This window comes from Lolium perenne, chromosome 1, assembly GCF_019359855.2.
Source record: "Lolium perenne isolate Kyuss_39 chromosome 1, Kyuss_2.0, whole genome shotgun sequence".
NCBI lineage: Eukaryota > Viridiplantae > Streptophyta > Magnoliopsida > Poales > Poaceae > Lolium > Lolium perenne.
The window spans coordinates 175,485,230-175,509,064 of NC_067244.2; the positions used below are offsets into that span (position 1 = coordinate 175,485,230).

General features: G+C 44.9%; 3 protein-coding genes across 3 annotated transcripts; 1 reads left to right on the forward strand and 2 right to left on the reverse strand.

Moving 5' to 3' along the window:
• The first annotated feature begins 2,856 nt into the window (after positions 1–2,856).
• On the forward strand, positions 2,857–4,867 carry LOC127313541 (putative F-box/kelch-repeat protein At1g15680). The gene is made up of 2 exons (XM_051344029.2): positions 2,857–3,711; positions 3,813–4,867. The coding sequence occupies exons 1-2, from the start codon at positions 3,005–3,007 to the stop codon at positions 4,624–4,626; spliced, it is 1,521 nt and encodes a 506-aa protein (XP_051199989.1). The 5' UTR covers positions 2,857–3,004; the 3' UTR covers positions 4,627–4,867.
• A 122-nt stretch (positions 4,868–4,989) lies between these two features.
• Positions 4,990–11,314, reverse strand: LOC127313558 (guanosine nucleotide diphosphate dissociation inhibitor 1). The gene is made up of 13 exons (XM_051344045.2): positions 11,030–11,314; positions 8,643–8,705; positions 8,435–8,518; positions 8,054–8,161; positions 7,734–7,906; positions 7,142–7,253; positions 6,891–6,971; positions 6,739–6,801; positions 6,559–6,660; positions 6,108–6,232; positions 5,773–5,983; positions 5,621–5,695; positions 4,990–5,346 (listed from the first exon to the last, which is right to left on the reverse strand). The coding sequence occupies exons 1-13, from the start codon at positions 11,114–11,116 to the stop codon at positions 5,290–5,292; spliced, it is 1,341 nt and encodes a 446-aa protein (XP_051200005.1). The 5' UTR covers positions 11,117–11,314; the 3' UTR covers positions 4,990–5,289.
• A 2,738-nt stretch (positions 11,315–14,052) lies between these two features.
• Positions 14,053–20,847, reverse strand: LOC127313569 (guanosine nucleotide diphosphate dissociation inhibitor 2). Its single transcript, XM_051344056.1, has 13 exons — positions 20,651–20,847; positions 19,211–19,273; positions 18,917–19,000; positions 16,916–17,023; positions 16,592–16,764; positions 16,138–16,249; positions 15,888–15,968; positions 15,729–15,791; positions 15,550–15,651; positions 15,149–15,273; positions 14,836–15,046; positions 14,685–14,759; positions 14,053–14,421 (listed from the first exon to the last, which is right to left on the reverse strand). Exons 1-13 carry the CDS (start codon positions 20,735–20,737, stop codon positions 14,368–14,370), a joined length of 1,338 nt encoding a protein of 445 aa, XP_051200016.1. The 5' UTR covers positions 20,738–20,847; the 3' UTR covers positions 14,053–14,367.
• Positions 20,848–23,835: the final 2,988 nt, after the last annotated feature.

Here is a 23,835-nt window from a genome sequence, read left to right on the forward strand (position 1 = left end):
TGCAACAGGAACTTGCACATCCTCCTTGCTTTGAGATCTTCCCTTAGGGATCCATGCCATGTTCTTTCCATGCAACTATATAAAGAGCGGCTGGACTTTTCATTCAAGAAAGAGGGTTGGATCCATATCCAAAACCCTAGTTTGGGTCCAACTCGAATGGTTTAGTCTGAACTTTCAATAAATGTTCGGTCAAAAATATATTTATACGTTGATGGCCCTTTTTGAGACAGTAAATGACGTCAGATACAGTAAAGTTGTTCATCTCGAAAAAACGAAGAGTTTTTCTGTTGACCACTTTTCCTTCCGAGTTCATCTAGACCACTTAATCAAGGTCACAAGAAAAATGATAAATCCTGACGATTTCGTTGCTCCAACTTCGCTCGCGCCCTACCTAAGACACTTCAATTAGGGGCACCACAATCCGTAATTCGGATCTCAGGTGTATTTGCATAATAACTCGGATCATGATGACTCAAAAAACAAAGTTGTTTGTTTCGTCGAGATGCACAACTTTCGTTTCTATCATTTCTTCATTTGAGGTCATCTTAAAGGAGCTCTAGTGGAAGCCTTCATATATCGATCCTCGAGATCACCTATAACTGCTAGCATAATCGGCTATCAAGCCGAATCATGGCACAACTTGACATGGTGGACATGGTGTCTCCTCAATGAGCAATAAAAACTCGTCGAGTGAATCTTTCCAATTGCGACTTATCCATTTTCATATGTCATGGCGGAATTATGTTCTTGATTAGCCATCGGCCCAAAACGATGGTCTACACCCGGCTTAAAGGTTGTGGACGCGTGCGAACTTCTCCCAGCCGGTGTGGAGGTACATCTTGCCGCACCCATCGAAGAGCACATCCACCGGCAACCAGCAAAATCCACAGACAGCCTCCACAGCTGCAGTGCGGCCGGCTCATTGCGAGCGACGGACTCGCCGAACTTGTCCGGTAACCTCTGGATGCCGAGAGGGTCGTCATTGAGGACGATGATGAACTCGAACTTCCACACCTCCCTGGATGATGACAATGGCGCAGGCAACGATGACCGTGCAGGCGTTGTTGCTCCGCTGCGGTCGCGGTGGCCACGCCCGCGACCTCGACCTCGACCAACCATGGAGTGGCCCGCGACCTCGACTCCTAAGATGGTGGCAGCTAGGGTTGTGGATTGCGACGCTAGGGTTTGTGTGAGGATCGATGTGTGAGCACTCTTTTTATATGCCGGAGGAAGGCGAGGGAGCGGTGCCGCGCATAACACCGACACGGAGAGCTAGGCGCGACGAGACATGTCTGCGCCTCTTGGGAAACTGCACTGTCGGTGTGCGCCATTTACTTTCGTCGAGAGGTAGGCGACGGTTGCACGGCGTTCGTGTATGAGTGACAAGTCGGGCCCGCCACTTCCCGCCTCGCTTTTGTGTCTGTTCGGCGCGCCCGCAGCATCCCCTATGGAGCGGCGATGGCCTCGGGGCGCCGGACATCGTATTGGGCCACGTCAGGCGAAAAGGCCCTTTGGGGCGCAGCTAGGGGCGGTAAAATAGCCGACGCGGCCCAAAAAGCTTTTGGGGCACTTTGAGGAACGCAATTGGCGATGCTCTAAGCAGAGACCTCTGGCCATGCCGCCGTGTTCCCGTTCCTTCGGGCTCCGGTCTCCAGCCCCAACCCCTGATGGATCTCGCCGCTCTACCACCTCAGGGTTAGGAATGTGGTGCCTCGACCTGGATGAGCGCAACAGCGCCTCTATTCCTCGGCGGAAGGTGTCATAGCGATTCAGACCAACGGTAGCCCGAATGGTCTCGGCGGAAGGCAGCCTGTGAAGCTGGAGAAGGTGCCTAGAGGGGTTAGTGCTTGTCTCACTCCCCGCGGCGGTGAGGTGGAGGATGCCGCGAAGGCTAGGTGCAGCGTCGACGAGGCGGCCAGGCCCACGACGTCACCTTGATTTTGGCACGCAACTATGTATTTCTTGGATGCGTTCCCGCTATTGTCCATGGTTGATAGAAGGAGGATTGCTATAGGCTGACCTGGTCGGCTCGTGCCAGGTGCCGCCCATCCCACCAACCAGGTCGGGTAGGCTGGGCCGTGGCCCATTACCCTCATGTACGATTCTTTTTTTTTTTTTTGCTTTTTTATGTTTCTTTTCTGTTAATAATATTTTATTTTTCAAAATCTAACACCTTTTAAAAATATTTTTTCGAGATTTTTGAAATATGAATATTTTAAAATTTGAGTAGTTTTAAAATTTGAACGATTTCAAAATTTGAATATTTTTAAAATGAATAGTTTATATTTTTAACATATTCGGAAAATTATATTATTTTCAAATTTTGATTTTTTTACAATTTGAACAATTTTTAGATTTCAACAATTCTAAATTTTGAACGAATTGTAAAATCTTTATAATTCAAAAAATCAAAATTTGAACAATTTTTAAAGCTAACCATTTTTTGACCAACCAAATTTCAAATTTGAACATTTTTTTAGATTTAATTTTTAAAATTTAAACAGTTTTTTTGATTTGAACAATTTTCAGATTTAAACAATTTTCAAATTTGAACTTTTTAAATTGCAAAAAAATTAAAAAAAAATAATCATTTGTTTTATTTTAACATTTTTAAACCCTATAAAAAAGGAAAAACGAAACAGAAATAAAAACATAATAACAGAAAAAATGGTTAAAAAAAAGAAAGTGGCCGAACCTGAACTGGGTTGGTATGTACCACGCGGCGGTGTGCGGCCCGCAGTATGCGCCGACATGTTCAGTGTATAGGAATGGCAGACAGAAGGTAATATGTACACATCGGACGGATATGCATGGCCCCAGCGCAGGGGGTGCGGGAATAGCAGCCGCTCCATAGATTTTTAACGTCGCGCACGGATGGTCGCACGGCAAGCCCCGTCGTGATGATCCGACTCCGTGTCCAAATACTCCTGAGAGCCGTCCAAGATTTGCTAATATCTACACGGCCCCAGAGGTCCATAACAGTAGATCGCGAACTGGAGCGATCATGGCGCCGCAGCCGGCCGCGGCGCTTCCCCAAGACGTCCTCGCGGAGGTCCTCCGGCGCCTCGCGCCGCTCATCCTGGCCGCGTCCCGGCGGGTCTGCAGGGCGTGGCGCGACACCGTCGACGCCCGCCTGCGCCGCCGCCTGCTCTCGCGCTCGGTGCGCGGCATCTTCATCAACTTCACCGGCCATGACTTCTCGGAGTTCTTCTCCCGTCCCTCGACGGGGCCGGCGATCTGCGGAGGGCTCGACTTCCTGCCCAGCGAAGGCGTCAAGGTCACGGATCACTGCAACGGGCTCCTGCTCTGCGGCGATCGGGAGCGCGAGTACGTCGTCAACCCGGCCACACGGCGGTGGGCGCGTCTGCCCCCACGTCCTCCGCCGCATATGCCGGGGTTCAGCCAGAGCGCCTACCTCGCGTTCGATCCCGCCGTGTCGCCACACTATGAGGTTTTCCTCATCCCGCGCCTGCCAAGTTCCGACAAACTGGACGACAAGGCCTTGCTTGAATCGGAGTGGCCTCCCGCCCTGTATGTACTGCATGTGTTTTCCTCGACGGCCGATCAGTGGGGAGAGAAGACCTTTCTTCGGGAAGGGGAGGCCGCAGGGATCGTCGGTGACATGGATTTCGATCCATGGTACGGTCGGTATCATGCCGTCTACTGGCGAAGCACGCTCTACATCCATTGCCAACATGGCTATCTTACCAGGTATATATAGCTACATCTCCTCAGTCGTCATTCTCCTCTATCTATAATCTAACAAAAAAAATATAAGATTCACTCCTGCTGTTATTCGTCTAATTATGCAGAATGTCCTTGTCAGACCACACGTACAAAGTAATTGAACTACCGGCTGCCGATAAGTTGAGAGGATATGATGCCTACCATTTGGGGAGATCGTTGAGAGGGGTCTATTGCGCAAAACATATTTACTGTAACAGGCTTCAGCTTTGGCACCTCGATGAATCACACGATCAAACTGAATGGGTGTTCAATTATGATATCGATCTTACCACTCTTGAACGCAGGTTCCACAATTATCGTAAGAGGTTTGGGGTGGACTCTACTCAACAAATAGGCAAACCGTGGATCCTTCAGGACGTTAACAACCGCAAGATCAAATATCATAATGGACGTTACAGACCACCGGTGGAAGAGAAATATGACTGGAACTCTGATGAGGATAACTTTCTTTACATTGAAGATGTTGAAGGGGTGTATTATAGTGAAGGTTCACATTTCCTTGGATTCCACCCTTATAAGGAGATAGTCTATTTTGAATTACATAGAGGAAGAGGAGTCGCCTATGACTGGAATAGCTCAAAATTCCAGGACTTGGGCTGTTCAGAACCAACAGATAACCATTACTTCCAAGATGGGACAACCGTATCTTTCCCATACACGCCTTGTTGGATGGCCGAGTTTCCTGGAAACGAATTCGAATCTCTACTTGAAGAGGAGGAGATAGCTAGAAAAAAATCAGAACTGGAAGCTCAACTTGAAGATCACTGCAACTTTTCTTGTGCCGACGAGTACGAGTTGCGCAAGCTGAGTGGGCGCGCCAAGAGGGACAAGAACTCTGTCACCAAACTTCGTCGTAGACGCCGCATCACAGCTCGGTAGGAACCCACCAAGGCAAGGAGATCGTTTCTGGCGTCTCTGGCATCGCTGGATCGAGGTTGCTTGATTAGTTTCCTGGAACCCAAAATGAGCAGGTACTTGCAAATAATTTAGAATACCAACTTGAAGATGTGCACATATCAGATAGAGCACTCATGTTTGAGGCCATGCAACTTGCAACTTGTTCGTGTACCTTGTATCTGCTTTGACCAAGCCAACCATGTCTACCAGTAATTTTGAAGGACCCTGCGGTGTAGTTTATTTATATATACATGAAGAGTAAATAGTGCACATACCTACCAGGAGTTATTCAAGCTTTTTTTTTAACCCGTGGGTATGTTGATCTGAGACTAGATTGGCAAACAGTTATTGGAGGAAAGAAACTAGACTTGTAAAATTACTGAACAGTTATGATACATACATAAAACAACAACCCAGTTCACTGTTTACACCATCCACTAATTACTGATGTATACTAAATAAATAAAACCAGCACAGCTCAATAGTCTTAAATCAACAATTCACATTGCTGCTAGCAGAAAGCATGCAGAACACAATGGCCACAAAATCAAGTTTAATCTGGGGTTGAAGTAGATAAGCCGTTTGTCCTGCGGTGTCCCCTTTTGAGTATGTCACAGACCAGTAATCGCATCTTCATTATGAAACCTAGTATTCTTCTTCAGCAGCACTAGCAGCACTTAGATCAACGCTAAGATCAACAGCCTGCAATGAGGAATTGAAAATAAAGTTAGAATGTGAAGTAGAGCTAGTCAGCAACATTTTTTTGTGACCTACTTAATCCTTCTGTCATGTTCCATAACCAAATTGCGCAGCCGCTTTACAAGGCAATTTACAAAGGAACAGGAGCGTACAGGAAAGGTACTTTCACCATTATAAAGGAGATACAAATACTAATAGGATGTACAGCCCTAGTTAGCTTAAACTAATATCAAAGAAGCATACAGATTTTGAAAGGAATATGAGGATGAAACATTACCTTCCCGGTGATCATTGTATACATGTTAAGAACGTCTGTCACAGTTGTCTCAAAATGTGTGGTAGCATCATAGCTCTACAGAGAGAAGAACTGTCATAAAACAGTTTAAAACAGCAAAACCTATTGTTGTGATACATAAGCTGCACAATTACCGTTGAGATGAAGCAATTATCAAGAGATGGTTCGTTCACCGGTTCATATCTGTCATACATATCAAAAAACAGCTCATCTACTGGACCAAGTAGATCGATGCCAGGCTTCAGTTCGGACTGTATATTATCACTCTCGGCTTCAGTGGAGACAAATGCAATGAACTTCCCTTTTGGTGCCACGTTGTGAGTGTATGAGCAACCAAAGACATACCTAACAAGAGAGAACCGATAGAAATATCATAAATAAGGATTGCATAATCGATTCAATCAAGTGATGAGTCATAAAAATAGCCATTCATTAAACAAAAACTGTTTGGGCTTGAGATAGGCCTCACATGTCTGATTTGCGTCCAAGTTGTTTCTGTGGCAAAATAATCTGAACTGAGTGGGACTCATTTGTATTTGGGATAGGATGGCTCATAATAGCAATTGCGCGTGCAACTTTGCCAATCTTCCTAACCTGTTGAAAAACATGACCAAAACATCATCATTTGGAAGCAACATACTAACAAAGTGCCAGATGAGGGTTGCAGTCAGTATGAACTTCTCAGGAATGGAAGAAAAAAACGAAGATGAAAGGCCAGAACTAGACTGAATGTGCTTGCAATGGGTTAGTACTTAAGAGGAACAAAGGAAGGTGAGAAGAAGGCCAAGCATGCTCGATGAGACAACTCTTGCAAAATAGAAAATAGATGCCAGACATGAATTGCAAAAAATGGGGTTTGTGATTGATTGTGAAAGCAACAATGGAATAGAAAACATAATACAGACAAGAAGAATATTCACCTTGTTCGTTAAGTATGAAGGATCACAGACAACTTTCTTGCATTTTGCGGTTTCACCTTCTGATGTCACACCACATGCTTTACCTTCCATATCGAATTCAACCTACATGAAATGGGTTGCACATGTGAAAAAGTGTGTTATTCGTTATGCGATTACTAATGGGCAGGTGACAAATATTACCTTGCACTCTGGCTTACTTAACATGTAAGTACCACCATAAACAGCACTTAGGCGTGCAAAACCCTGTAGAGTAGAAAGCAGAATGGTATATGAGTTATCTTGCATGTATCTGTAGTAACAATACAGGGATAGCTAACTGAAAACTGACTGACCTGTGGCAGCTCACCCAGCCCATATAACGGATAAATATATGGTGATCCCCCTTGAAAACGTGCAAGAGACTCTGAATATAACTAAAAGCAGATGATGGTAAATGTAACTGAAATCTGTGAACAGAGCACAACCAAAAAAAAATGGCACATCTAAAAGGAAGAACAACTACAGGGATTGGATTGTGGATAATTGACAACTACACTTGTATAACAAGCAAGGACCATCTAGCAGAGCTTTTGTCAAGACTTACTTTCATCCTTTTCACAGTATCAAGTGCTGGTTCATTGAGGTGACGATCATCCCTATGGAGGGCAAGTGCATGGCCAATGAAATCCACTGTATCATCACTTAAACCATATTTCCTGAAAAAGCACAAACGGGAACAGATAATTATTTTGTGCAGAAAGGGATAACAACAAGGACAGGAAATATCCTCTCGCAACATATGGTTGAAGGCCAAGGACTACTGTTACAAGCAATATAAGCAAGAATCTATACTGAAGTAGGCCCAAAATAGGGAAGACAGAACATATGGTAAGCAATTTTCTGAGGAAACTAAAGAGCTGGAATCGAACGGTACTCATACGTGCAACTGAAACCAACCCATACACTTTCATGCTTAATTTGCTTGAAATACGTTTATATGCATGGTTCCCAGGCATTGTGTGCTACCCTAAGTCCCTGACACCGCTATACTTGTGGGGCTAATCCCAACTTTCCAACAACTACTAGGATTCACTCAGCCAAACTAGGGTGGCGGCTTAGAATGTTGCAACTTGTTCATGAGTAACATTACTAACAAAGCAAAATGGACAGAATACAGCAACCATTGATGCACTCACGCTATCAATTCTTTAGTTGTCAGCGTAGTAAGGTCTAATCCCTGATGTGTTTTTGGATCAGCTTCGTTGTAGTCTTGGACAAAAATGAAGAAGTTCCTTGCTCTGCGCTTCTCGAAAAGGCCCATCAAAGGAGACTTCAGAGCCTCCATATCAGTCGCAGGAACCTTGTGGATCTGATTGAACACAATGACAGAAACAAGGTAAGTTGCACCTCTAGCATAGGATCAGACTACAGAATCTAACAACCTATGGAAGATACAGGAAATGTGATTGTGATGCTGATGGAAGACAAAAGGGCGGACATTAGCTTAAGAATTTACCTTCCCTTTGCTGAAGACAAAGCTCCCATCAACAGCTTTGAATGACAAATACTTCGTTACATCAGTGTGAATGAGGGTCCGAACCAATGTCCCGTTTGCCATCATAAACTGATCACATAAATGTTTTGTGACAATCAATGAAAAAAGAAAGAAATCTGGACAACTACCATACAGGCTTTTTTTTCCCTGTTAGTAATACATGAGATGTTCATACTTTGTTGAATCAGGAATCGCCACATTTTATTGCATAAAGAAGCTCCATTTGTTTCCCATCAAGATAAAAATAATGCACCATCATCAGGATTTGTTTGTTTCATCATCGCAAGCATAGGTGGTGTAGCTGTGCTATAAAGATAGTTTTAGATGGGAGGAGACTAGTACCTTTGGAACCATGTCAACATTGTAATCTTTGCTCGAGCCTAGATGTGCCGGGGGCTTGTCTTCCCCTCTAAATCTCTTCCAGAGCTGTTCCAAAACGAGAATTACAATCTGTGGTTAAGAATGTGTAGTAAAAAAAAATCTTTCACAAGAAATGTGTTAACACATCTAGAACATCTAGCATTTAAATAAACTCATTGGAATTGCTTACCTGGTTAAGGTTGAGAGAAGTGGAATCTCCACCATAGTAGTCATTCCTATCCATGTGCAACACCTGCAAAATCATCACACACACATCGGTAAGGTGGTTCAAAAAGTGAAAATCCAGCATTACTACATTATGCTTTAAAATGCAAGTACTTTTAAATAGGGCCATTAAAAGGCACAAGGCTCGTGAGCTATTTAATATCCAGGCTCGGAAAAAATACTAATACCATGTCGTTAATAGTGGAGTGGGTGAACAATCAGGAACTTAATGTGCTTTGAGATTCATGCTTTTCAATTTTTGGAATAACATAAAAACTCTACTCATATTTCTGCTGTTTAACATAAATGATTATGTCCAAATCTGTACAAAGATGCATCAGGATGAAGTGGTAGTTGTTACTTGTTAATACAGATTCTATTGTTAGCGGAAAAAATAATTAGGTCACTTTGTTAGAAATAATTTGCGTAAGTTTCTCAAGGTGATTTTCATGTTTAGCATGTTTTCAATAGACCGGGGAGGCAGGCATATGAACTCACTTGTACCTTCCTCTGATTCTTTACCCCACCTCAAAAGAACTACTAATGGAAAACGCACAGAGATAACTGCTTCGCAGAAACAAATAAAAATAAACCCTCAAGATTATTCACTTCATTATCTCATCCCAAAAATCCTTTTAACTAGCCGATGTCCTTGTCCTTCTAACTAACCAATGTCCTTGTCTATATTATAATATTCACCATAAGGATTTTTCTATCACAAACTTTTTGTGGAACAAAAGGATATATGCAGCTTTATATCAAAGTTTGTGTTGAGATAAGTGCGTGGAACCACGTCTGCGCCGGATGACCAGACACGGCACTACATCAGACAGTGGCCCTAACATGTCTTCCTTTCCTTTTTCTCCTGTCCCATGACTTCCTTCTATCTTTCATTCCTTCTATTTCTTCTGACCATGGCGCAGCTGCCTTTCTCATCACGTCATAGGCATGGCTGGCCTTCTATTCTTGCTTTTTGTGTTGCTGCTGCTTGACTTTGGCATCAACCGGGGCCAAATCTAGACGAGCAGACTGCTGGTGTCATATTCACTATAATGGATTCACCCCCTTTAAATCAATAGTGGGTCTGACTAATTTTCTCTTGATTTGCATTGTATTCATTGGGTCCACTGAACCTGATGTCCCTTGTGATGCTCCACCGCTGGTGTCGACTGCATCGAGCTCGAACTGGAGTCGAATCAAGAGGTGGTGGTAAAGGACAGTGGCACAGAGGTGAGCACCAGAGGGGCCGCGACAGCGAGCCACAGTTCCGCAGCCAACCCTCACACTGATTAAAGCTCAAATTTAGTTCCACCAAGACTCAAGCTCAGCTCCAAGTTGAGCAAGGCCCTATTGTGCTAGTTTAAGACGGGGCTTGTTGACCAGCTTACTTCCACAGCTAAACCAAAGGCATGGATAAATTGTACATGCTGCGCCATTCCCAGTCTGGATGCCTAGTATCTCACTAGTCTTTACTCCTATAAAGAAAACAGATGGTGTCGATGATCCATTCATTATGGATTCACACAAATCATTCGATTTTCTCTTCTTATCCACGCATCTAAGTGTGTGTCATTTTGCATTAAGCGTCACGACTATGCAAAAATACAAACGTGAACAAAACAAAAATACCTGCCAAAGAAAAACAGAAGCTAGAAAGGTAAGGAAATTGGCACCAAAGCAAGAAGGAAGGCAATTAATTCTACTGCTACAAGCTAGCGCTGGCCGCTCAGTAGCGTCAGGAGGTTTGGCCTGGACTGGGAGCTGCCGAAGCGCCTTTGCCGCCAGCGACCTGACAGCAGAGCGCAGCTTCATTGAGGACTAACTCGACCGAGTCCTGACTTTCCATTGATCCGTCAAACACACAGGCATTGCGAAGGCGCCGGATTCGACATGAATCATCCGATTTGGCACTAACGGATGACACTGAAATGTCATGTAATTACTCGCCACCCAGTTCATGTTTTCAAAAAATCCTGTATCTATCATGAATTTTGTCATCGGTAGTCTACATATCCAACACGAAGGACCAGGCTAGTAAAGTCAGAAGTCATCGCCCTCCCTTGGGAATACACCTCGCTCAGCTCAGCAGAAAGCTCGGAAAATCGGCGAGTCGGTGGCTAGCCCGTTTGGATCGGCTCACGCGCACCACAGACGGAGGGTTTATCTAGCAGCAAATCAAGCCCAGATCAAGCATGCGCGGCACCGCCTGACGCAGCGCGCGCGCTCCAGCGATCGATCCAGTCCACCCGGGGCAACGGAAGCGAGACGGGGAACGCTGGGCGGGAAATCCGAGCATGGGCGCGGCGGATCGTAGGCGTAGCGAGCCAGATTGGGGGCGGGGAAGGGGCAGACCTTGAGGCCGTCGACGGAGAGGAGGCCGCTGAGGATGCACTCCTTGAGGCCCGTGCCCAGCACGATCACGTCGTACTCCTCATCCATGGCGGCGCGGCGGACCCTCGGCGAGCTGGCTCCGGGGAGCGAGAGGCGTCAGCGACGGAGCGGCGGGAGCCGGGAGGTGATGCGGCGGCGGTGGAGAGAAGTGGAGTTGACAAAAGGCAGCGGTTGGGGGCTCTGCTGGGCTTTGGTATCCGGAACCGGAAGAAGTCGGATGCGCGTGCGATGGCACTCAGAGGAGAGGAGAGAACACGGCCCCGTCGCTTTCGTGTGCGGTTCCTTGGATAAAACCTGACTCGGTCATTCGTGTTATCAATGTCACCATGTCGTGTCCCTCCTGCCCTACAAAAAGCTGTACAGTGTGATCTACGAAGGTATATAGATATATTTTAATTATATATACGATATATAGATATGTAAACCTTGATGAATAGTAAAAATTCCTGAAAATTTGAAATGGAAATGGTATTTTCAAGTGGCCCTGACACTTTGACATGTGTCCTAATCGAACACGTCTCATGTTGGCTTCTAATCCCATTTTTGCTTTATCGTAGCAAAAAAAATAGCCTCGATTCGACTAAAAACAAAAGAAAAAAGACTAGCCGTACATTGATATCGTGGGACCTTGCAGCAAAGCATTTGTGCTATTGTAGCATCATCACAGCATTTTTCTCGTTGTGGGTTGAAAAGGTACAAATTGCTTTTTGGCATTTCGAGAACAACAATGGAACAAAAAAAAACTATGTAGCAAAACCCCGCTGGCCGCAGCAAATCATCGATCTATTGTAGTAAAATCCACCATAACGTCTTGCAGCAACACAACCCCTGGTTAGCAGTATCGTCGCCCGATATAGGTAGTGTCGTCGGTAGCATCAGTGCCATCCCCTTCCAGCAACCCGACCATGGTTCTGTAGCACCGACACATGCTATCGGTAGCATCGCCGGATGCCGCTAGTAGTATCACTATCTGACCCTTGCAGCATGCGCGACTCCAAATTGTTGCAGCATTGCCATCCCACATAGCCTAGGAAGCCAACAAATAGGTACCCTCAGGGGGCAGCCTAGTTGAGCGTAGCAACAGGCGAAGGGTGATGTCCCCCACGTGGGGTGGTGTGGCCATGGTCGTGGAGGTTGAGGCAGGCAGCGAGCAAGTCGTCTTTTTCTTGTGGGGTGGTGTGGCCATCGTCACTATGGGATGGTGAGTCGGCACTCCTCACCACCGAGGGAGCCAAGGGAGAGGTCCCCATAGACGCGGAATGCCCGGAGCGGGCTAACGGCGGTAGCGTGCTCGACCAACGGCCGAAGGAAGGGCACACGTGGGAGGGGAGACGTATGTGGGTATAAGTTGTGTGCCCATGGTTGTAGGCAGCGACGGTTATGGGTGTGTCCTAGTCAGCAGAGCGGTCCTAGTCAACAGAGCGGTCTCCTCGTGATTTGGGGACGACGACAAAAGAAACGACTGGCCAAGAAAAACGAGGGAGAGGATAGGACGTCCAATGGTGTGGTGGGACCCATGGACGCGCATCGCACGCACAAGGAGGAGGCTGCAATATCGTTCCGTCCCCCAAATATAGAAGTAGATTTTTCCTTATCACATGTAACAGAATAAAAAAATAGTTGATATAATTCCATTTCTAGGTGCCAAAATAGGAATATTATTGACTTGTATCTAAGATGTTATGAATTTCATTATTTTTCCTCTACTACTCTACAATATCATGAAAAAATCAATGATATGGACAGCTTGAAAGTTGAAACAAAAGGAACAAAATTTACTAAGGCTAGTTGCTAATTCATATTTAGTTGTTCAAATATTGTTTACAGCAAATTTCTTGTTGATTTCTCAATGTGTAATCTAGAGTTAGATATTAAATTTAATGAGGTGCAAAAATGTGTCTTGTGTTGCGGATTTTACTGGTTGCTGTGACTTTTAGGACTTTCATCTTGTATGATTTCACCTAAAGAGGGGAGTGCACCCAAGTCGCATCGCCAATGGGCATTGATCAGTACTATGTTAGACCGTTCGATGGGCACCATTATTTGACCTCACATTTGGCAAAACGAATATACTCACCACACAAGGAACATGTGTCGTTAGATTTTTTTTAAAAAGGAATGTCCGTCTACTAATTTCCCTCATCTCTTCACATGAATCCCCCAGTTAACTTTCTAGCAAAAACTTCAACAAAACCTTAAAACTAACATATTCCAAAAAAAAAAAAAAATATCTCATGCATCAAATTTAAAAGACAGTATTGGATCCGCTATACAAACAAAATCTTGAACTTGTACAAAAAAAAATCAACAAAATTCCAATGGTTATACGGCCAGCTACCTGTGTTCCATCAAAAGATATCAAGGATTTAAGAGGGTGCTTCCACGGGCAAACACTCAACAATTACCACTTCTAACTATTTGCCTTTCCAGGCTTAATAGATGCAAGTGGGTCAGGCTCTAAGGACAGACAGCCATTGGATGCACGCAACAAAATTTGTTAGCTCATAACAATTGCTAGATGCATACACAACATTAACTTGTGCAAAGAATCACAAAAATGAATACAATAAAATTTAGACGTACGAAACACATCAAACATGTATATACAACACACCATCATTGCAACAACACGATCATATGTCCAGCATATGTAACAGATTCTTTTCTTCTGCACACAAAAACGATGATCTCCTCACCAGATCCCACAAAGATCAGGTTGCTTTCTCTATCAAATTTGAAAAGCTCACGACTCGCTATGCATTGTTGGCATTGTTTCCTGTACCCATGTGCCAGCAAACAAAATGTGCACGCCAATATCACCCTAGCCTAAGTGAGATACCAATTTTGATGGAAAATCAAACAAACCTCTGAACTTTCAGGACTTCTTTGTGTTCAAAACCTACTTTCTCAGGTTACATTTCCAGAATTACCTACAAAGTTTCGTTTCAAGATGAGAAGAAAATAAACCTCACATTTGGTCATACTGAGCAGGAAAATACGTCCAAAACATCAATATGTATAACGGTAGAATACATCGACAATAGGAACATTTGAACATGAACATGCTAGAGCCAACGTTACGACAGCATACTGTTACACCAATTGATCAACACTTCACTTAATGAAGGAAACCAGCGCCATCCCACAGCCAACAATTTTGCATAGTGATGCTACCAGGCATGGACCCTACGCCTACGCCATATGCAGCTGATGTGTACCCCCATGGTCATCATGCGGTAGGAGCTCCGTGGTGTTCCTCCAGGAAGTATCGTCTTGTAGAAATGCTTGGTTTGATACGTTTAGTATTCTTCAGCAGCACTGGCAGCGCTGAGATCAACGCTCAGATCAACAGTCTGCAAGAGGAGCACACAGTTATGCTTTCGGCCATAAGAATGTGAAGTTTAATCAGTACCAAATTGTCAATATCTAAGAGCTTAGGTATATAAGATGAACTAGTTTTGCTGTCGAAATTCTATAGACTAAAGGAGGCAAATAATGAATGGCTAGTGAACAAAATTTTGATAAAAACTCAGGAGCAAGTTGTGGACACTGGGACTTTAACACCACATTAACAGGCCAGCATTGCAAAGGTAAAAGGAGTGAATCGCAAGCTTACCTTTCCAGTAATCAACGTGTACATATTAAGAACATCTGTCACAGTCGTCTCAAAGTGAGTAGTAGCATCATAACTCTGTAAAGAAAAAAACTGCCATTAAGATCTAAATTATGAGGCTTGAACAGTTATTCTCATATAGCGCAAAACTTACCGAGGAGACAAAGCAATTATCAAGAGATGGTTCATTGACAGGTTCATATCTGTCATACATATCAAAAAACAGCTCATCTACTGGGCCAAGTAGATCAATTCCAGGCCTTAGTTCAGATTGTGGATTATCAGTCTCTGCTTCGGCAGACACAAATGCAATGAACTTCCCTTTTGGCGCAACGTTGTGAGTGTACGAACAACAGAAGACATACCTAAGGAACATATACCAGCATGCATGTCACAATGAAGCAATGGAAACTGAACTCCATGCAATGAAAATTATTGGCGAATTGATACAGAAAGGAAGTCCCTACATGTCTGACTTGCGCCCAAGTTGCTTTTGTGGTAATATAATCTGAACCGAGTGGGAATCATTTGCACTTGGAATTGGGTGGCTCATTATAGCAATTGCTCGTGCAACTTTTCCAATCTTCCTTACCTGTTCACAAACCGAGTAAACCTCAACATGGGAGAGTGCTATTTAATATAAAACAGTAAGCAGACAATGACCTGTTCACAAACAGGGTAAACCTCAACATGGGAGAGTGCTATGTAATATAAAACAGTAAGCAGACAATGAAAATTGTAATATAAAACAGTAAGCAGAGAATGAAAATTGTAAGAGACCAGACCATGAAGGTTAAGAACTTCAGTGAATTTGGTACATACATATGCGAACAAAATTATAGCATCAACTGAAAACAGTGATACCTACCTTGTTGGGCAAGTAAGAAGGATCACAGACAACCTTCTTGCACTTAGCAGTTTCACCTTCTGATGTAACACCGCAAACTTTCCCCTCCATATCAAATTCAACCTGCAAAAGAGTGTATTGTGTAAAAGAACTCACACACAAATGACATGAATGATTAGCACAGGAGGGACAAAGCCTACCTTGCACTCTGGCTTATGTAACATATAAGTACCACCATAAACAGCACTTAGACGTGCAAAACCCTAAACAGTAAGATAACACTTTAGCACATAAGCATCTTCTACGAATTAACATGTGGTACAAAATATATTAGCTCAATGAATCAAAAAACGACTGACCTGTGGCAGCTCACCCAACCCATATAATGGGTAAATATACGGTGAGCCTCCTTGGAACCGTGCAAGAGACTCCGAATAGAGCTGGCAGCAAGCAGTGAAGTTTGATTATAGTCCACATATCAATCAATAAAGTATATTTCAATAGAAGAAATATCAGGATAGCAGATTCTAGAAGTTATAATGATGTTAACAAGTACGAAACCATCTATGTTCTTAAGAAAAAATGTAAAAATCTTCAGTCAGGGCATACTTTCATTCTTTTAACAGTATCAAGTGCTGGTTCGCTTAGGTAGCGATCATCCCTGTGAAGAGCAAGCGCGTGGCCAATGAAATCTATAGTATCATCACTCAATCCGTGCTTCCTGGAACAAATAACAAACAAAAAATAAGATCACTTGCAGTGCAGGAGGTAACAAGGGATATCCTTCCACAAAATGGAGAATGCAGAGAAGTACATGATACTGAAACGTTCTGCAACTTTACCGATTTTCTCAGAAGAGAATAAATTATTAAGAAAAGAACAAAGGTAATGCTGAAGGTGCATGCCTAGTTAGAACAAGCATGTGCTCTTGCCTAACAATGAGACAGACAAAACTAGCTTGTGTACATTTCAGCCACTGGACTGAATAAGTAACTTTCTTGTCTAGTTACTTATACCCAAAAAATCGATATAGCATTGATGTCATCGCAGATTAGACACTTACGCTATCAACTCTTTAGTTGTCATCCTCGTAAGGTCTAATCCTTGATGTGTTCTTGGGTCAGCCTCATTGTAATCTTGAACATAAATGAAGAAGCCCCTTGCTCTACGTTTCTCAAATATGCCCATTAAAGGAGATTTTAGAGCCTCCATGTCAGTTGCAGGAACCTTGTGAACCTGATGCAAATGCAACACATCAACAGAATGTAGGTGACTGGTTAAAATGATAGTGTTCGAACATAGGAGATCGCGGAATGGTTTTCTTTCAGGTCCAACAATGGTGTAATCCATACAGCATAGGGGAGATGAGGGTAAGCTAAAGAAGTACCTTTCCTTTGCTGAAGACATAGCTTCCATCAACAGCTTTGAATGACAAATACTTTGTCACATCAGTGTGAATGAGTGTACGAACCAATGTTCCATTCGCCATCATAAACTGGCCATACATAGAAAGAGAGACACTATTTTTATTAATCCTATACCATCTCAATATATTACATGTAGCTTGTAGGCTTGTAGCATTTCATTATCTGAACCAGGCAGTTGTTTATTGATAATAACAATACAAGTTTCTTGCAAAAAAAAACAAATACAAGTAACGAGAAACAATATCAAGATTCTGGAGTCGGCTAAGGGTTCCAACACAGAGTGAGAGCTGGTGGCTATTGATCAAATGTGTATATAAAGGGAGCTGTGTTAAATAACATAGATACTAGTGAGTAGACTAAGGAAATGCAGCAAAGCATGCAAGTAAACAGTAAAAAAAAACAGAAAGTGCTTCTTGGCCAAAAGCATGTTGAAGAAGTTGCAAAGCCATTGACAACTCATAGTATGATGCTAAATTTAGCATAGACTAATTCTATTTTTGCAGCTTCAATATTATTTGAAACATCATGTAGTACAGCCCTATATACAAGGTAAGTTTCATAGTTTTCTGCCTAGATGAGATATGAGGTAGGCACTCGTTATAATTTTTGAAATGAACTTGCGTGTAACATCCTCTATCTGCTAGAAGAACTCCACCTGGCCAACAAATCACACTCTCCAATTAGTTTCCAACCATAGTTACCAGATTTGTGGACCAACCAAATCGCCACTTAACAAAAAGTTGGGTTCCCCAGTGGATAATACATCTCAGGTTCACAAAACAGAGATGGAGATCAAGAATTGGAGATGGGACACGTAAACCGGATAGTTAGGCACAAAGGTTACAGTAGAGACGATCCCCATTAAAAAAAGGAAAATCTAACACACGGGTCTGGTCAGCCCATCCAGCACAGCAACAACCCTTCACAACGTGTTTGGCTGCTTGAGGGAATGGGCATGGGAATTTAGAGATGGGAGTTTATTGAGGGATTGGGTTTGGGAAATTGATTAGTAGTCTCAATCCTATGTTTGGCATGCAGTGAGATTTGCTGCTGGGAATTCCCTGGCTAGACGTTGTGGAACTAACAGAAGGTGGATTTTCTTGTTCCGCTTCCTATTCACAATGGGCCCATTTATCTTTTTTTGAGGGAACGGAAGCTGTTTTTCTTCCAATTTCCCTTTTCCTCAGATTAATTCCCAGGCCCCCCGTGGGAAGAGATACGTGGGAGTTAGCTCCCTTAATTCCCTTTCCCTATTCCTAATCAACTCACATGCCCTCCAACCAAACGGTAGATTTTAAGTCTCCTGCTCATCAATTCCCATTCCCTAGTTCTATTTTACCCCAACCAAACACGCTGTTAGTTATGAAGGGAATCCTAAGATAGCGTCACAACCTTCTAAAGAAATATCTCCCCGACCCTCTGCTGCACCAGCAATGCCTTTCCATCCTAAAACAAAGAAGAAAGTCTCCTGATTGATTTCACCCACTCCAAACTTCCATCCCCACCACAACCAGGTGGTCAAGGTCTCAAGGCTGCAGGACAGAGGACACAGCTCCATACTTCCTTGCTGCTCTGCTCCTAAGGACGATATGCGTGGCAGATGGCGGCTGGAAGTAATCATATCCTCCCTTCTTCCATTTCTCTCTTTATTGGATTGGTTTGGCATCCATGAACGGATCATGCACCAAATCTTTCCCGACTGTCATCGATTTCGATCCTCAACGGGAACCAGTTTAGAAGGGTGTTGCAGCAAATAGCCAAATACGGTAACCATGTTTGGAACATTATTTAGTGGGCATACGCAAACGGTTTTCCTTATTGGTAAATCACTCAAGTGAACCATAAGAAAGCTAATAAATACTTTTGCAAGGAAAAAAAATAGTACAACTATGGTAATACTCAATTAATATTCACTCGCTGCAGCACAAAGATGGATTTAATCATAGGGGGGTAGGTCACACCTTTGGAACCATGTCCACATTGTAGTCTCTGCTCGCGCCAAGATGTGCCGGCGGTTTTTCTTCCCCCCTAAACTTCTTCCAGAGCTGTCGACAAAGCATACAAACATTAAATAGATACAACTAAGAAAATATTACAACACTAAATCAACCGTATCAATAACCAAAACAAACTTAATGACTTTCATTTTGACAGAGCATTTTTTCGACAAGGTATTCACTAAGATGTTCAAAAACCTCATTCTAGGTAGTTTAGTTTACAGCGCTAGATCTAGACATATATAGTTGGTTGCTTGCCTGGTTCAAGTTGAGGGAGGTGGACTCTCCTCCGTAGTAGTCATTTCTGTCCATGTGCAGAACCTGCATAGGCACAAGATGGATCCATCAGAACAACACATTTAGCAAGATAACCATTTTTAGTATAACCCCTTATTCAGACAACCGACACACGTCGACGCGCCCGCCGTTTTCTGATCCGCGGTATCTCACCCCAATTAATACACCATAAAAGCAGTGGCGGAGCTTGAAAATTTTTGTTGGGCTGGCCAGGCAGAAAAAACTCAATTTTTTTTTGTTCAAGCTCTTCATTTTCTGTTGTCTAGTCCCTTTTTCTTCAATACAAAATCTATTCTTCTATGAGTGGCCTTTACCATTGCTGTTGGTGGTTGAAAGTTACAAAACTGAGGAACAAATGCCCAGTTTAGTGAACAACAAATGCTATAAATTGCTACTCCATGGACAATGAATAGCTAAAAATTGGAGAAATAAATAAGATTAATTAGTAACTTATGCGGGGAATTGGAGAAGAAAGGGGATCGATTTGGTGCTAGGTCTGGTCGCACTTTGCAGGCAGCAAAACCGCTGTGACCCTGAAGTGCGGCCATGGCGGGTTGGCTGCGGTGACCCCCCACCCCGGCCGACTCTCGGCTGCCAGCGGCGGCGGCGGTGCTGTGTCTCCTCTGCTCCACCACTTCCCCCTGATATCCCCTCTATTCTGTCCAATTGAATAACCCAGCGATGATCTTTCCATTGCGTCCAGAGAACGAGAGTACAAAGAGGATTGTTGATTAGAAGGAAGAGAGGCAACGAGTGCTGGCGGGCTGGACCTTAGATGCATAGGGGTTGGATTTTTTTTAGCAGAAAAGCTGGGCGGGCCGTGGCCCAGTTTGGCCCCAAAGGAGCTCCGCCAGTGCATAAAAGCCATGCTTCCAAAAAGGGCAGACACCACAAAATTCATGCTTCCCTTTCATTTTCCTCCTCACTGGCTCACTGCCTGGCCTGGCAGGACCGGGCCGGGCCCTTTTCTCTCGGACTACATCTACTACTAGAGTAAGCGGGGAGGCAGGGAGAGGGCAGTTGGGGTCGCCGTCGCTGCAATTCACCGCCTGATTCGGCCATAGCCCCGCGTCCCTGCGTCGAGATCACTACAGATTGCCTCCCCCCCGAAGTTCCACGACCACCCTAGTTTCGCACTAGTTCCACTGATTAACAGTCGCACTAGTTCCTCTAGCTAACAGAGGACCACTGTGTGGGAGCTAACGGAATCGCCCCATCTACCTGCGTCAGGTTCGGATCGCCGGTACCGTCGCCCGATCTACCACTTGGAAGCAGCGGCTACCACACCGAGCGCGGGGGCTCCGTCGGGAAGCGAAACCCCAGCGTGGGAGCGACTGAAGCAGGCGGGGTAGCGCTGGGAAAGCGATCGATCGGGAGTGAGGGGAAGGGGAAGGTGCAGACCTTGAGGCCGTCGACGGAGAGGAGGCCGCTGAGGATGCACTCCTTGAGCCCCGTGCCGAGCACGATCACGTCGTACTCCTCGTCCATGGCGGCGGATTCGCGGCGATCGCAGGCGAGCAGAGTAGATGCGGGAGGAGGAAGGAGGTAGAGGAGGAGAAGTGGAATCGAGTTTGACGCAAGCAAACGGGGGCAGGGGTTACGGCTTTGGGGGATGGGATGGGGAGGCGTGGCGCTTTTGCGTGCAGGTCCCTGGGGGTGGGGCCACGCCGGGTGTGTTGGTGCTCGGGCACATGACGCCCACGACGGTTACGCCGCGGAGGCGCCGTAGGTGGGCCGGATTGGTGTGTGTGTGTTCAGTCAATTTGGGCCTTTTTTTGACCGTATGCCTTTTGAGCGTCAGCTGGGTCTTTGCTGAGGCCTGCGCTCGTACAATCGGTTGGCTTGGTAGCTTCACGCAAGGCCCATTGCATAGCTAACCCTTCGGTTAAGGCTGAGAATGGGGCAGAAGCCGCTCCTAATCCAGCCCACCCGGGAGCTGCTATATGCCGACCGGGTCGGTGCGGATGGGGTGCCGCACACCCCTCCGACCTGGCAGCTTTTAATTGGGCCATGGCCCATCAGGTAAATACGTTTTTTCCTTTTTATTATTTATTCTTTATTCTGTTCAAGTTCGGTTTTTAAAAACTAACGTTTTTCTGTTTCTTTTTCTGTTTTCAAATTTTGTTCAAATTTTTCTGTGTACGGTTTTCGAAATGTACGATTTCAAATTTGTTCAAATTTTAAAATCTGTTCGAAAAATTGAAATTCGTACAAAAAATCAAAATTCATTCAAATTTCTAAACTCGTTCGAATTTCAAAACTCGTTCAACTTCTCAAATTGTTCAAAATTCAAACTTCATTCAAAATATCGAATATGAACATTTATTTTGAAAAAAATTCAAAATTAAAATTTCAAAAATTATTTTTAAACAGAAATATAAAACGAGAAAAAAGAAACACAAAAAAAGGAAAACTGAAAAAAAAACTGAAAACTAAAAAAACAAAGAAACCACAGCAAAAGGAAAAAACCGGAACGAAATATATGGGCCAGGCCCATAACCCACAAAGGGTGTGCGGTGATCGCTGCCCACCCCGCACACACTGGCCTAATTTCCCAATCCTATAGTGTCCTCGTGCCTACAGCTAGCTAGAGAGTGGGAGGAACTAAAAAATACACCAGGTTATAAACTTTGAATTCTCATAAATTTCTCCAACACTTAAATCCTACTTTGCCATTGAAATAAACCTGGAAAATCACATAGCTCAATGGTGGAAGATCATAAACCTGGAGCCCATAGGCCGGAGCTCCCGGCGAGGCGGCGACCAAGAAGACGTAGAGGGCGGGCCGCGGGGAGGTGTTGCAGTAAGAGAGATCTAGACTCCAAGAGGCTGAGGGAGGGCAAGCCTTGCCCGGCAAGGTCGATAGCAGAGGTAGTAGTGAATGGGCGGCGACACGGTGGAGGCGCATGAAACCTAGGAAGCCATGAGGACGAACGAATGAACTGACGCTCAAGCCCTGGCCCAAAACTGTTGGTGCATGGTTTCTGCCCGTTTCAGATAATTTTCTTTTGACACCAAACCGCACCGCCCCAGTCCGCACCCTCGCTCAGTCCACACTGCTCTGGCCCACTTAGTTGTTCCAACCATTTCAGCGCGAACCAATTGAGTCCAAAGCTAATCCCGCACCAAAAAGCCCAAAACCACCCGCAACATTCTCAGTCTCCGTCAGTCATAGGAGTGTGATGTTTGATTTCTTTTTTTAGGAAAAAATGTTATAGAGTTATCTAAAAGAAAATATAGCCTTTTTATGAAAAAAAATTATCCAACGAAACCTTACAAGGAAAATACAAAGATCAAATCGAAGCTGCCTCGCTAATGATAGATATCACAACACCTACAAGCTTGATGAAGGGGGTGGCCATGTCGTGGCCTCAAGCCCGGACCTCACACCTACGCATATCATTGGGCAACCGGAGGCCTCACCAAAACAACGGCGAGTCGAGAACACAAAACGGCCCAGAAAAATCTGAAAGCACACCATTGCACACGCTCAGAAAGTCGCTGCCACCATCTTTCGTCAACCCATCTTCAGTAAGAATCAAGGAATTGATCTTGCCAGGCCTACCGTCGATGTTGCCACAATGCAACATGGTGCCACCGCCCCGCGCGCGTCCGTAGCCGAGACCCCATTGCACCATGCCACTGAGACTCGTCATCGTAGAGCGTAGATGCCACGCCTCTCCGCCTTGTTCACCATGCAAGAAGCACCCGAAGAACGTCGCCCAGCAATCAAAGAACACTACAAGAAAAGTTCTGATAGACAACGTCCCAAAAATCGTCAACTAAGGGGCATTTTTCGTCGCCTATGGGCCTAACCCGACGATATGGGTTCTGTTGTCAAAACTGCGTCAGGCAAAGTCCTACGACGTTTTTTTCGGTCCGTCGCCTTTGGGCGCCCTTCCGCCACGGAAAATCGGACCGTTGCGCAAGTGTTTTCGGGAGCCCGTTGACTGCTGACATCATGCAAACTGACACGTGGCAGACGCCGTTAACCGGTAGTTAACGGCGTTAACCGGCTGCAACCCCGTGGTAGATGGTAGGCCCACACGAGGCCTGCCACGTCTTAAGCGGGCCGGCCCATTAAGTTTATGCGGGGCCAGTGACTTAGTTTGACCGGTCAACTATATAGCTGGGCTGGTCCATTAAGTACGTGGGCCGGTCCTAACCTCTAAGGTTGACTGGTCAAAACTTAAACGGGCCGGCCCACTAAGCATGTGGGCCGGGCCGAATGCACTCGTTTGACCGGTCAGCAGGCAAAAGGGCCGGCCCACAAGACATGCGGGGCCCACTTTCCTGTTATCGGGCCGGCCCATTTAACAAGTGGGGTCCACCTTTAAGCAACTGGGCCGGCCCAAGAAGTTAGTGGGCCGGCCCAATTAGCATGTGGGTCCCACATTCCTGTTAAAGGACCGGCCCGTTTAGTATGTGGGGTCCACCATATAGCAACTGGGCCGGCCCACGAAGTTAGTGGGCCGGCCCAATAGCGGTGGGTCCCACTTTCTCGTTAAAGGGCCGGTGTCGGGAAGACCCGGGTAGGGCAATGGACGCGGAGCGCCTGGCCGACCACCGGCCGGCTCGCGGCAAAG

What these genes read in the sequence shown, in the direction of transcription:
- LOC127313541 (XM_051344029.2), top strand. Translation starts at nt 3,005, where the DNA reads ATGGCGCCGCAGCCGGCCGCGGCGCTTCCCCAAGACGTCCTCGCGGAG. An exon ending in CAACATGGCTATCTTACCAG is followed by an intron (nt 3,712 to 3,812) that starts GTATATATAGCT and finishes CTAATTATGCAG; the next exon opens with AATGTCCTTGTCAGACCACA.
- LOC127313558 (XM_051344045.2), bottom strand. Translation starts at nt 11,116, where the DNA reads ATGGATGAGGAGTACGACGTGATCGTGCTGGGCACGGGCCTCAAGGAG. An exon ending in CTTCTCTCAACCTTAACCAG is followed by an intron (nt 8,519 to 8,642) that starts GTAAGCAATTCC and finishes GTTTTGGAACAG; the next exon opens with CTCTGGAAGAGATTTAGAGG. An exon ending in GGCTGGGTGAGCTGCCACAG is followed by an intron (nt 6,802 to 6,890) that starts GTCAGTCAGTTT and finishes TCTACTCTACAG; the next exon opens with GGTTTTGCACGCCTAAGTGC.
- LOC127313569 (XM_051344056.1), bottom strand. Translation starts at nt 20,737, where the DNA reads ATGGACGAGGAGTACGACGTGATCGTGCTCGGCACGGGGCTCAAGGAG. An exon ending in TCTCCGTCGACGGCCTCAAG is followed by an intron (nt 19,274 to 20,650) that starts GTCTGCACCTTC and finishes GTGCCTATGCAG; the next exon opens with GTTCTGCACATGGACAGAAA. An exon ending in ATACTGTTAAAAGAATGAAA is followed by an intron (nt 15,969 to 16,137) that starts GTATGCCCTGAC and finishes GCTTGCTGCCAG; the next exon opens with CTCTATTCGGAGTCTCTTGC.